The sequence below is a fragment of the Salvelinus namaycush genome, chromosome 29, assembly GCF_016432855.1.
Source record: "Salvelinus namaycush isolate Seneca chromosome 29, SaNama_1.0, whole genome shotgun sequence".
Classification (NCBI taxonomy): Eukaryota; Metazoa; Chordata; class Actinopteri; order Salmoniformes; family Salmonidae; genus Salvelinus; species Salvelinus namaycush.
The window spans coordinates 14,227,831-14,240,562 of NC_052335.1; the positions used below are offsets into that span (position 1 = coordinate 14,227,831).

The 12,732-nt window shown below is 42.6% G+C and overlaps 2 protein-coding genes across 3 annotated transcripts in view; one reads left to right on the forward strand and one right to left on the reverse strand.

Annotated features, from left to right (window-relative positions):
• esr2a (estrogen receptor 2a) overlaps nt 1-4,254 on the forward strand; it is a 40,512-nt gene extending 36,258 nt beyond the window's left edge. For both annotated transcript variants that reach the window (XM_038967969.1, XM_038967970.1), the window contains one exon: nt 221-4,254. In XM_038967969.1, coding sequence (XP_038823897.1) covers nt 221-226 — 6 coding nt within the window. In that variant the 3' untranslated portion in view covers nt 227-4,254. The remainder of the gene's footprint in view (nt 1-220) is intronic.
• A 2,355-nt stretch (nt 4,255-6,609) lies between these two features.
• Nucleotides 6,610-12,732, reverse strand: part of LOC120023963 (nesprin-2-like) — a 192,621-nt gene continuing 186,498 nt past the window's right edge. The window contains exons 101-107 of the mRNA XM_038968063.1: nt 11,880-12,006; nt 11,542-11,744; nt 10,698-10,898; nt 9,952-10,080; nt 8,646-8,843; nt 7,484-7,629; nt 6,610-6,854 (exon numbers count right to left, since the gene is read on the reverse strand). Of these exons, the coding sequence (XP_038823991.1) occupies nt 6,644-6,854; nt 7,484-7,629; nt 8,646-8,843; nt 9,952-10,080; nt 10,698-10,898; nt 11,542-11,744; nt 11,880-12,006 (1,215 nt within the window). The 3' untranslated portion in view covers nt 6,610-6,643. The remainder of the gene's footprint in view (nt 6,855-7,483; nt 7,630-8,645; nt 8,844-9,951; nt 10,081-10,697; nt 10,899-11,541; nt 11,745-11,879; nt 12,007-12,732) is intronic.

Below are 12,732 nucleotides of genomic sequence, written 5' to 3' on the forward strand. Positions count from 1 at the left end.
AAGGCACTTAACCCCTCAAACAACTTCAAGGGTGCCGCACCCTGGCTTCAAACCTGTGTGTGTGTGTGTGTGTGTGTGTGTGTGTGTTTCTCTCGAGGGGATGGGTTCAAATAAAAATAGATCCTTCATTTCAGAGATCACAAAAAAATCTTATTTTCTGATGCTAACCTGCTATTATCCCCTCCCTTTCTCTGTCCTTTCCTATTTGTCACTTTATTAGTGGTGAAAAGGGATCTCTAGCAGCAAAAAGGACAATGGAGAGAATGTGACTGGGACCCTTGTGGACAGCTACTTCTTGGAACGGCTTGTAAAACCACTCTGAAACAGAGGAATTGGGAACGAGTATAAGAGTGTTTCAGATAGTGCCTGGAAGGGGCTGCATCCCAATGCTGTCAAATGAAATCTCCTCCTTTCAGGCATTAGCACTGTTCTTGATTGTTTTCTCGGAGGTCGCAAACATAAAAAATGTAACAATATTTAATGTCCCTGCTAAAGCTGTCTTTTGGTTTATGATCAGGTTTCAATGTAGGCTAGCTGAGGCGACACACGTGACCACACAGCGAGGAAAAGTTGTGACTGACTGATCTGGAAAGGAGGCAGTTTGTTGATGCAACATTTGCTCAGAAATTGAGCAGACTCATCGATTAGTTTTATCAAATGTTTTTCCCCCCCCAGGGGCTTGAGACCTCTCATTGTTTGGATTTGAAAATCCAACAGTTGTAATGGAAGGGAGCGGTGCTCGTGGGCTGTGTGAGTTTGAGTGAGAAAGACACGGAGGAGAACCAACCAGTAAAAAGCACAGCCCTTCATTATCGACGCATCGTGCTGACAACATCAAAACAGCCTTTCCAGACTCTGAAGTCAGGAGACTTCAAGTTTGGTATCAGCCAGACTAGTTTGAAAGTAGAATCTATGAGAAAGTCTGAAATTAAACATCAGTGGATGAGTAGCAATGGAGATGAGGAGAGGAAGGCAGTTAGGAGTAGCCTACTGGGACACATAAAAGCCCAAGACTTACCTAAGTGCTTGGTTGTTATGTGCAAAGGCACTTTCAACAGTCATCATGGACTCTCCTCTTCTTTTGTACTGTCTGAGGGCGGCAGGTAGCCTAGCCGTTAGAGCGTTGGGCCAATAACCTGATTACCTGAGCCGACAAGGTGCAAAATCTGTCGATGTGTCCTTAACCCTAATTTGCTCCAGGGGCGCCATACTACCATGGCTGACCCTGTAAAACAACCCATATTCGCTGCACCTATCTGGTGTGTGACGTGTGGTTTATTTTTTTACTGTCAATGAGATAATCTGTATAAATAAATGTAACTTTGAGTGACAATCAAAAGATAGATGGCCATTTGCACTGGTTCAAGTTGTTTAACTGTCATGGAAGAAAGAAAAACACATTTTAAAACTATATACTTCACCTCAAGATCTTATTCCTTTGCTTTACCCTTAGGTTTTTGTTCCACCATCTGTATAGCTTCAAACTTTGCATACAGTATGCAAATTAGGCACTTGTCCTAATAAACAAATATATTTCCAGCTGAACAGGTGGAGGTGAAGGGTCACACTACTGTCATTCCACTCTAGAACACATTCCCTTAAAGGTGGACGCCACAATAATAATATCATACACAGTGGGACAAAGTCCTGTTTGAATCAACAACAAAATCTAAATGACACTATTTTGTCTCCTCAAATAAAGATGCAAATTAAGACGGAAGATTTTTTAATTCCTTCGCAAAAAGTGCCTATGGGTCCAATCCCATCTTCAGCAATGGGAGTATGACTCAAACATTCATACAAATTCATTTGGGACTTACTTGAATGTCAGTTTTACGTCCGCATGTCTCTAGCTAAAATTCAGCCCTTCATACGTGGGCAATGTGATCGAATTCTGACCACAATGTTGTTTCTGTGTTTATTTCTCCCGGGAAGAAAGCATGGTGAAATGAAGAGATACAATAAGTGTAATATTGTAATAAGATTCACGCCTTTCAAAGAGCACAGTGCCACGCTGTTGTGTTTATGTACCACTTTATAAGACTGGCCCAGGGCAAGTTCAATTCCCAGTTTTAAAAAACGGTGTCATCTTGACAGTTTTGGAGGGAGGGTCTTAGGCGTGCGAACCCGAAGTAGAAAAGAAATGGGTACAGTTTGGCATTTGTGTGTTTTGTTTCAGACCTGTTGTACTTTGTGTAGTTGCTACTGGCGACCAAGAAGGTGTTTAGATTGTGCCTTCTACATAGCGACCAGCTTGTCTTAAATGCACACATCAGCTGTCCTGACTGTTTATTATATCTGTTATGTCTTTGTGATAACAGTATTATGTAGGGGCTTTTATGACTGGTTCAAGTAAGGTGTTGCCTACAACATAACCCACCTACTAACTGGACCTTTCTATCCATTCATCAGCTTTGTGTTGTCCTCACACCTGACAATATTTAGGCCAGGATTCAACCCGAGTCATGTTAGCGCTGTCGACAATGCAGCTTTTAAAGGCAATATTCCTAAATGTATGGTCACGGTAAACACTCTACAACATGCATTGGATTGAATCCAGGCCTTAGAATGCCAATGATACATTCAACTAATGTGAGGTCCTAATGATACACACAATAGGATCACAATCAAAACTGAATGTTAGGAATGTGTTCCTAATGTTTGGTATACTCAGTGTATATACAGCCTGTCTGCAGTCCTGATTTCTGTTACTGTTAGTTTATCTGTGTAATATTGACTTAAGCTCAGAACCACTTGTTTTCCAAACATGATCCTGTTTTATATATTGCTGTGCTGATCAATGGACAGTTCATTACCTCTGTCAAATGAATATGTAGCTTAAAATTGTGTTTATTTAATTTTGCAATAAAGATGGTGATGCTACAATAATGCACATTTAAATTAGGCCTATATCCAAAAACACATACGGCCTAATGCTATATTTTCGGCTTCAGACGAACGCCTAGTTCTCAGTTTTTTTTGGAATGAAAGCCTTTTCAAAGCCTTAATAATCAACTATGCCGCTTGTAGTAATAGAAAAGCAGAGTGCTAGCTTTATTTCCTGTGCTAATTTAGCCAATTTCCTTTCAGTAGCGCTATATTACCTACCTAGGCTAGATTTACTCTGGTAGAGGAAGCATATTATTTACTTTTGATGACCAGACAGCCGTAGCTGCAACCCACACTTTTAATTTGTAATCTCTCATTTTGGGGGGATTTCTAGCCTCAATAATAAAGTACAGTGTAGGACCTCAGGAGATATGGACCCTTCGGGAATGGAGGTTGTTCAGAATGCTGACATGTTCTTTACTTTGAAATGGATTTAACGCATCAAACCTTTGTAGACAATATGAATTGCTTATTAACATGTATTTTCTAACCATTTAGTTATACTGTAAAAACATTTTTTTTCTGTAATCTACATACTCAGGCACATGAGCAACATTTACGTTTTCTTTGCAATAATACATTTCCCGGTTCCATATTTCCCGTTTGATTGGTCAGTCCGTAACTCGAGGTTCTACTCTTTAACATGGGATCTATAATAGTATGCGGATGCTAATTGCTATCTCTGGGTCCATTTAGTCTGTCATTTAGAAAAATGGTTAACTAAGGCCTAGATTTAATCAGTTCAGAGTTAACCCGTGATAACCGACAACTGCATTGCATATCATTTATTTTGTTTGGGCGGTGTCATTTCTACATAGCCTACACTTTCTCATTCTGAACTTCTAACACGGGTGGGATTTAAGGATGGGTTTCGTGACAATGACCACAAGAGCGGGTGCTCGCCGATTTGACAGCTCCAACGCAGTTACTTCTGACCTCGCCCAAACAAAAACAATAATATGCTATACTGTTGTCGTTTATCGTGGGTTAATGCAGATCTGATTGAGTCTAGGCCATAGCTCACATCAGCTGTTTAATACTATAAGACAACAAACACCATTGGTCTTTGTCAACACCAACAGCAGACTCCTCTCAAGGCAAGAAATGTTTTTGAGTTAACTCTTTTTAATTCAACTAGGCAGCTGTGCACAAGTCCTTTCACTTTCCCGATGACTCAGCCATTTGTAGCCCAGCTGTGCATTCTGCTTTGAACGATCTCTGAGAATGCTGTACATTGCCAGCAGAATAAGGATATACATGCTTTTTCAACTGTAACGTGAGTGCTTTAAATGTCAAGGTTTCCCAATGTGGATTTTCTCCCACCGTCACACAGTAGTATGTTTCTTTGGAGAATAAAAATGTAATTATGAACTTTTGGTGCCAGTGGTGTCCTTTCTCAAGAAGTGTCCTTGTGCTCAAGGAATACAACACTCAAAAACACTCAAACTATATTTAGCATTTTGTTTAATTGTGTGTGTCAGTATTTTGCATGTGACAAATGAACAAAATACAAAAATATAGTTTTTGTGTAGTGTATTCCTTTAAACAGTCTCCATTCAATCCTGTTATTGATATTTCTATTTAGTGTGTAGCACCAGGGGATCAGTAGCTTTTGTGTATTGTTCTAAAGTGATCTAGGAAATAAATTCAGAGATGGTGTGTGTGTGCATCCTTAGCATCAAGCTAGACAATTACCATCTTCAACAGTCTCCACAGAATACCCCCTTGGAGTTTTTGTTCAGTAAGACAAACAATGTTTATTGCCAGAGAAAAGGGGCATACATATACAGTTCATTGTTTGAGAGCCTAAATAAGAATTTGTTTTAGCACACCATTCTCTTTAGAGCTTAAGTGTCCTACTCAACTGTATATGCAGCTATGGAAATGTCTTTTCGCAACAATTACTGAATTCATTTTAAAAACGTTCTACTTTTAGAAATTTAAATGGAAACTGCTATTATTTATTTCTGCACCAATTTATAACAGTGTCCTGGACAATGTCTCATTAATCGTGAAAAGAATACTCTTCCGCTCTTCAAATTCTTCCCCTTACAAAATATTCAGTTTGACAGATGTGCTCTTGATTGGTTACACAGTATCGATGTGTGGAAAAGTGGCTCCATATTTCAAGGGACCGCAGTATAGGAGAGGACAATAACAAAGACGTACAGAACATGTCTTCCATAAAAAAATAAAAAACAATCTGGTGTCAAAATGGCGCCCATTCATGTTGGCTACCTCAATATACACTTTCTGATATGATTTAACTACCACGAATGCTTGTGCATGTATAGAGGTGAAGAACATCAAAATTATATTATTTGGAAATAATACAGTGCACATAATTCATACACACTGATCCAGGTCTCCAAACTAAAATGTTTCCTAGGTGTTTCACTGATAACACCCCCCCAATACAATTTGCAGGGTCACACAATAAAATACATTTCAGTCATCTTATAGTCATTCACAATGCATTATTAAGAAGTGGAAGGGACTACTGAAATTGTTTTCAATAAACAAGTTATTACTTCTAACATGTCCAAGCAGGATTAAACATATTTTGGTACGCAACCTAATCCAGTGGGTTGACAATTAGGCTATTTTTTTGTTGTATTTTACTGCCAAAATAGGGCTCCAGAATTTCCCGTTTTTTTTTTGTTTTGTTAAATAGAGATGAATTTGGCTTTATCGGTATGTGCACTAATATTATATATAGGCCTAGTTTAATTGGTGCTATTTCACCACCGGAGGAAGTGGAAACGCCAAAACACATTAGCTAGATCGCTAACTCCAAATACAACACCTACTGCTAGTAGCCATGTATTAATCTAACAGTAAATGTAATGTCCCCAAAAAAACTGCAATGAGGTTTACTGCACTTGCAATTGCTGATGCAAAATTTCACGCTCTCCGTATTCCAAAGCCATATAAGATAATTATAAAACAGTGTGCTTTGAGCTCAATAATGATCGTTGAGAAAAAAATTATACCTACAGAAAGCTGAGACTAGTTACTTCCAAAGTGTTGTTTTTGAAATGTTATACAATCACGAGGGGGGAGAAAGAGTGTGAGAGACTCGCTCATTACTGCAGCCGGTCCCAGCGAGGCAGGCACAGCGGCAGGGCAAACACATTTATTACAAGAATCATGAGGATAATGCACTTTAACAAATTCATTGGTTTTATCCGCCTCAAAATGGAACGTTTTGAATGAGGCAACCAGGTAGAACGTGCAGCTCGCACCAGTGCGACCAATTAAACATTTCACTCGCACAGCCAAGTCAAAGGGTCGCAAAATTTGACCATTTGAATAGTAGACGCTTACAGAAGGCATTTTTGAATGAGTGCAGATGACATTATTCTGAAAGAACATCAATATAAAGCTGTTGTGGACTGGATAGGTCCTACAACAGACTGCTACTTCAATACATGGCTTGAAGGGCAAATCATTACGATAGAAATCTTTACAAGCAGAACACAACCTCACAAAAACAAGTCTCCTTTGAAATACAGTACTTGCGAGTGACGTTAGCGGCAAGAGTTCCAAATGGGTGGATCACATCAATTGTTTTATAGAAATTGAACATCGGTATGGCTTTTTTTAAGGGAATAAATTAATAATAAATTCAAATCTATAAATATAGAAATTTAAAATAGATTTTGGGACCGTAACAATGTCCTCTCTCCAGCTCTTAAGCAGAGAGTATCGATGGGTTAGCTTTGGAAGCAGGCCACGCATGTCAGTGTTTGTATCAGGTGGGTGGTGGGCCATTGGTGTAGCGCAACATGGGGTAGAAGGAGCGGGCAAAGTTGTTGGACAGTGTGCAGCTGTGGTCGTTCTCAGCCAGGGGCACCAGGCAGGCCAGCACTAGGACCAGGAGGAGGAGGAGGTGTAGGGGGAAGGCGGCTCGCAGCACGCGGTAGAAGAAGGAGCGAGGTGGGGTTGGGTCCCTCTTCTCCCCCCTGGAGGTCCAAGACAAGGGACGAAGAACAGTACTTAGGCAAATCATCAGTTAAAACACACAGGAATCCTCCACAGACGACTTCCATAGACCATAACTGTTTCGGGTTGAAGTTTCCCCCAGGTACATATCTAGTATTATTTTCCCCTCACCCAATCCTAACCTTAACTATTAGTGGGGGAAAAGCAAATCTCACCAAAGATCAGTGTCTAGGGGCAACTTCAGCCTCCACCATAAAAAGTCTTGAGACCACTCTAACCTTTTTTTTTATCATTACATCAAAGCAGGAATTCATTCAAAGACGCGTTGCAGCGCTGCCCACTACATTACCGAGAAAGCGCCATTTAAAGGCAATTAACACTTGAGCCGACATTCATGAATGGGATCTCTGAACATGAATGGGATCTCTGAACATGGGGGAAAGAGCTTTTTAATGGTACATTGTCGGTAGTGCAGTACGCCTTCGATTGGATTCCAGCCCAAGTGTCTATAATTATCTCAACATTGACAATAATAATTTCTATGTTTTATATTTTCTGTTATATACTGTATATTCTATTTGCACTGCGTGATTACCCATTGTAATAAAGCATTTTTGAACTGAAGAAGTTTAATCTATCTGGTCCGTACCTTCTGCCAGCTGAGGTTGGTGTGGTATTGGTGCCCTCCTCTTGACTGGCATTAGACGGGGACTGGCTTCCCTCCGCCTGCCCTCTGCCCTCACTTTCAACTGCAGCTCGAGCCGCAGCCGGACCTGCAGATAGAGTCCCACAGTCCTGCAGCAAGGGCAGTAAACACGTCAGGTTGTTCATTTGAATGGTTAGAAAATTAAATAAGTCTCACACTCCTGGTTCCGATGCAATACAGTTAATAAATACCAATGTTTTGACAGCTTAACTGCTTTAATCAGGGTTTCAATGGGCTCATTTGAATGGAACATGGTGTCAGCAACACGGTCGTGTTCATTAGGCACCAAATGTAAGAAAACAGACTGAAACAAGGAGGGACTACCTGGATTTGTCTATTAGGAAATGCTAATTTTCGTTTTTGATGGCAAAATGTCTTAAATCAATTTCCATTGCGTGCCCTAATGAACACGACTCAGGAACGTGGGTTGTGTCAAATTTGTTTTAAGACATCTTGGTAGTGTAAACCCGAAAACGTGCGTTTCTTGCTGTATCTTTAAGTCCACATAGACTCCCCGTTTCAGTCTGTTTTCTTATGTTTCTTCTAAATGTGTTTCCAATTCTGTCTGGTAAACAATGTTCTTTGTGTATTTCTAGAACATTGTCAATATGTCGTTTCTGAATCCGTTCCTGGGGCACAGTTTCGTTCTAGCCAAGAACTAATACACCCGGTCCAACGAATCAATGGCTTGGTGATTGTTGGGCTAGATAAAAAAATGTGCACCACCTTGTGGAGGTGCCTGGTGATTGGGATTGCATAATCCTCTCTGTCTAATGCTTCGGACACCATGGAGTGCATTTTTGGGGTCAATTCAATTTCAAGTCATTCAAATCAGGAACGTAAACCAACAAAGGTTTGAGTTTACTTCCTGAGCTGTCTATATTGGAATGGAATCAATCACAAACCCTAGCAAAGTTTGTGGGGCAGGTTTAAATTCAATTCGATTGAAGTTAGTCAATTGAGGAAGTAAACTGAAAGTCCAATTCAATCACTGAAAAAATTACTTTTATTTTAAATGATCTCAATAAACCAAAAAGGAGAAGCAAATTTTCTTTCAAAAGTTTTCAATTTTAAATTCAAATCACTTGGTGTGGGATCTCCTTACCAGGCGCTCCTGCACGACGCTGAGGTCGTGGGCCACCTGGCGGAGCAGCGTCCACAGTTTGTTGGCTGTCACGTGGAGCTTCTCCCGAGCTTCTACGCTCTCCTCCCCCCCCCCCTCCTCCGCTGGCTGCAGCTGGCTCCACAGCCCCTGGAGCCAGCCCACCTGGCTCTGTCTCGCCCGCAACTCATTCTGCAGGCCCTGGAAAAAAGAACACACACACACAGATGCATGCAGACAGACAGACACAGACATCAGTCGAAGGGGAGCTTCCCAACCCGTGGAAAATGATCAATGTAAAAACTCATTGGCCAAACCATTGATAAGGGAATGTGCCACATTTACACTGAGTATACTAAACATTAATATTGAGTTGCAACCCCCCCCCCCCCCACTCAGAACAGCCTCAATTCATGGGGATGGATTCTACAAGGTGTAGAAAGCGTTCCACAGGGATGCTAGCCCATGTTGACTCCAAAGCTTCCTACACTTGTGTCCAGTTGGCTGGATGTCCTTTGGGTGGTGGACCATTCTTTATACACATGGGAAACTGTTGAGCGTGAATAACCCAGCAGCATTGCAATTCCTGACACAAATCGGTGCGCCTGGCACCTACTACCATATCCTGTTCAAAGGCACTGAAATGTCTTGTCTTGCCCATTCACCCTCTGAATGGCACAGATACACAATCCATGTCTCAAGGATTAAAAATCCTTCTTTAACCTGTCTCCTCCCCTCCTCCTTCATCTACACTGATTGAAGTGGATTTAAGTGACATCAATAAGGGATCATAGCTTTGACCTGGATTCATTTTTTTAATTTTTTATTGTTTAGTCATTTAGCAGACACTGTTATCCAGAGCAACTTACAAGAGTAATTAGGGTTAAGTGACTTGTTCAAGGGCACATCAACAGAGCCTTGTCAGCTCTGGGATTCAAATCAGAAACCTTTCAGTTACTGGTCTAACGCTCTAACCACTAGGCTACCTGCCACCCATCTGCTCAGCCTACTCAGTGTATATTGCACTATCCGTCAGAACTTTCCGTTTCCCCCTTCTCTCTCTCAAGTTATGTGTACTCCCTCCATTGTTCTCCCTCTATCTCCATAATATTTCCCTTACTCTAACCACCCAAACCATCATCACCCCTTTTCTCTCCTAAACCACCCCCTTCCCACTCCCATTGTTTCTACCACCCCACACCCCCTTTCTCTTCCCTCTTATCCATCCTCCCCGTTCTCCCTCCTCCAGCATTCTCCCTCCCTGTATGCCTCTTCCTCTCCCCCCTCCTCCCACTCCCCTCTCTCTCACAGTGAGTGTGTTGCGGTGCTCCAACAGCGTGCCTGGCGGCGTGTCCGGGTGGTGGATGTCGACGGCGTAGCGCCTGCTCTCGGCATGGGCCAGCCACAGAAGCAGGGAGTGCAGCGTCTCGTGGAACTCCTGTCGTGGGTTAGAGGAGAAAGGGCAAAGGTCAGGGACCTGTCGGTGCATAGTAAGTAAGCCTTGGACAACTAATCATGTCCAAGCCAAAACCGCCCATAGGGGGATGATTCTGTATTGTGAGGCAGCTTGAACTACAAGTACACCCCATGGATAGGATGATAGGTCTCCGCATTGGACGTCATAATAATTGTATTTTCTGCAGAGACACTCAAGAGACGTCAGATGACCTTACAACCAGGTAAGGATCTATTTTCCTGGTCGCTAAAAATACATAATTTTCCAATCAACATACAACCAGACCATGACATCACAGAAGACATCAGAATTACTTAATTGCTACCAGTTTTACCATCTGGACAGGTTGGACATTTTTCGTCTGGCCAGCAAAAGCACACCTGATGAAGGGCAAGGGTTGTTGAATCAGGTGTGCTTTTGCTGGGCAATAACAAATATGTGCAACCTTGAGGAGCTATACCCCCAGGAACAAAAATTGAGAAACAAATTTACTCCGTGTGCAAAACCGGTTGAATTACGTATTTTCTAGGCAAAACTGGTTGACAATATGTCATTTCAAACAGTTTTGCCCACTGTCCTGTAACTGTACAGTAACTGACCTGACAGCGCATGACAGTGGTACGCAGACTGTCCTGCCACTCCTCCAGGCCAGTGCAGGCCAGCATCCAGCCCTGGTTCATACTAGCCAGGCCCTCCCCTAGCTCCCGAGCCTCCGGACCGTCACACCCCCCCAACTCACGACCGCCCAGGTTAAGCGACAGCATGACGGCCTTGTAGTGAGCAAATACCTTCTGCATCTCCTGGAGTGAGAGAGAGCGAGAGTGAGAGAGAGCGTGCAATGTATAGTGTCGATAATTATTGTACCATCTAAAACGCTGAGAAAAATCTTTTCAATTAGCAAAAATATAGTATTTTCAGCTTTGAAGCTGGTGTACAAAATCAAAAGAAGCAAAAACTAAACTTAAGGGGAAGCATAGAAATAGTGCACATAGTATGGATCTATCAGACTTGCTTTCAATAAGAATTACAAATCTATAACTCACATTTGGTCGGGCCATGCACAAAGCTACATACTGGGCCTTTAAAGGGACAGGTAGAGGGGCAATCTGACTTAAACAACAACAAAGCAGATTGCCCCTTTAAAGAGAAGATTAAAGGGATAGTTGACTCCAAAATGTACATTTGTCCAATGTTTTTAAACCTCAAAAGTGGCTCTCTTGAGATAAGTACACGTCCCAGGCCAGCTATCTGTTGTGTAGATCCAGCTATAACCCTATCATGCCTCAAACCAAAATTAATGGAAAAGATGAGCACTGTATGTAGTTCATTTCCTTACCTTGAATGGAAAAGACAAGCAATGTATGGTTTCCATATTCAAAAAGCCTTAGTCTCAGCTGTCCTAAAATGGACACCGTAGTACAGTATAATATTCAGAAGCCTTACCTTGAGTTGTTTGACCCTAGCCTCCATGTCTTGGATGCTGGTGGGGGTCTCGCGAACCTGCACTCTCTCCAGCTCCGGCGTTACCCACCCCAGCCAGGAAGTGATGTCACGCAGGTCAGAGGTCAACTGGCAAGGCTCCCGCAGGCCAGACAGCAGGTTGCTCCTGGCCTGAGCCTGCAGCAGCTCCCAACGCTCGATCACCCCTGAGAACACAAATACACCCACGGGCACACACACTTGTAACATACATTTATTAGTGTATCGCAAATATTGCATGACGGCAGGTAAGAATGTTCACATGTTTCCTCCCCCAATGTGTGTGCATGTGAGTGCGCTACCTGATTGTTTGTCAGCGGTCGTCAGGCCAGTGAGGCCCTGTTCCTCGGGCTGCTCCTCATCATCCAGGATCAGGGAGACCCTTTTGACACTTTTGATGCTACCACTGCACTCTGACATCAGACGCACCTGTAACGCAGACACACACTGTTACAGAATGTAACACACACCATTGCGCATGCATGCACACAACGACGAGATGGCCTACAGAGAGGAGGTAGGCACTCTTGACGGTGTGGTGCCAGGTAAACAACCTCTCCCTCAGTGTCAGCAAAGCAAAGGAGCGGATTGTGGACTTCAGCAGGAACCAGGCTGGGCACGCCCCCATCCTCATCAACGGGGCCGCGTTGGAGATGGTCAAAAACTTCCAGTTTCTCTGTGTTACACATCACCGATGAGCTGAAATGGTCAAACCATGGTGAAGAAGGCATGACAGCGACTCTTCAAACTCAGGAGGCTGAAGAAAGGTCTGTTCCCGAGGGCCCTTGTTCGACAGGAGCACCATCGAGAGCATACCGTCGGGCTGCATCACAGCTTGGTGACTCCACCGCCGCTGACCGCAAGGCACGACAGAGGGTGGTACGCTCAGCCCAACGGATCATTGGGTGCACACTGCCTCCCCCTCAACGAAAAATTACCCTGCCCACACCCCAATGGACATTTGTATTTATCATTGTCACAGTTCTAAACTGTGTATTATTAATATTACATGTTTTATTGTTTCATTCACACATGCACTGTTGGAGCTCAGCGCTTAAGAATTTCACTGTATACTGCAAATACATCTGTGACCCTGTGCAGGTGACTAAATAAAAATATATAATTTAATCTAATCACACACAAACACTAGGTGTA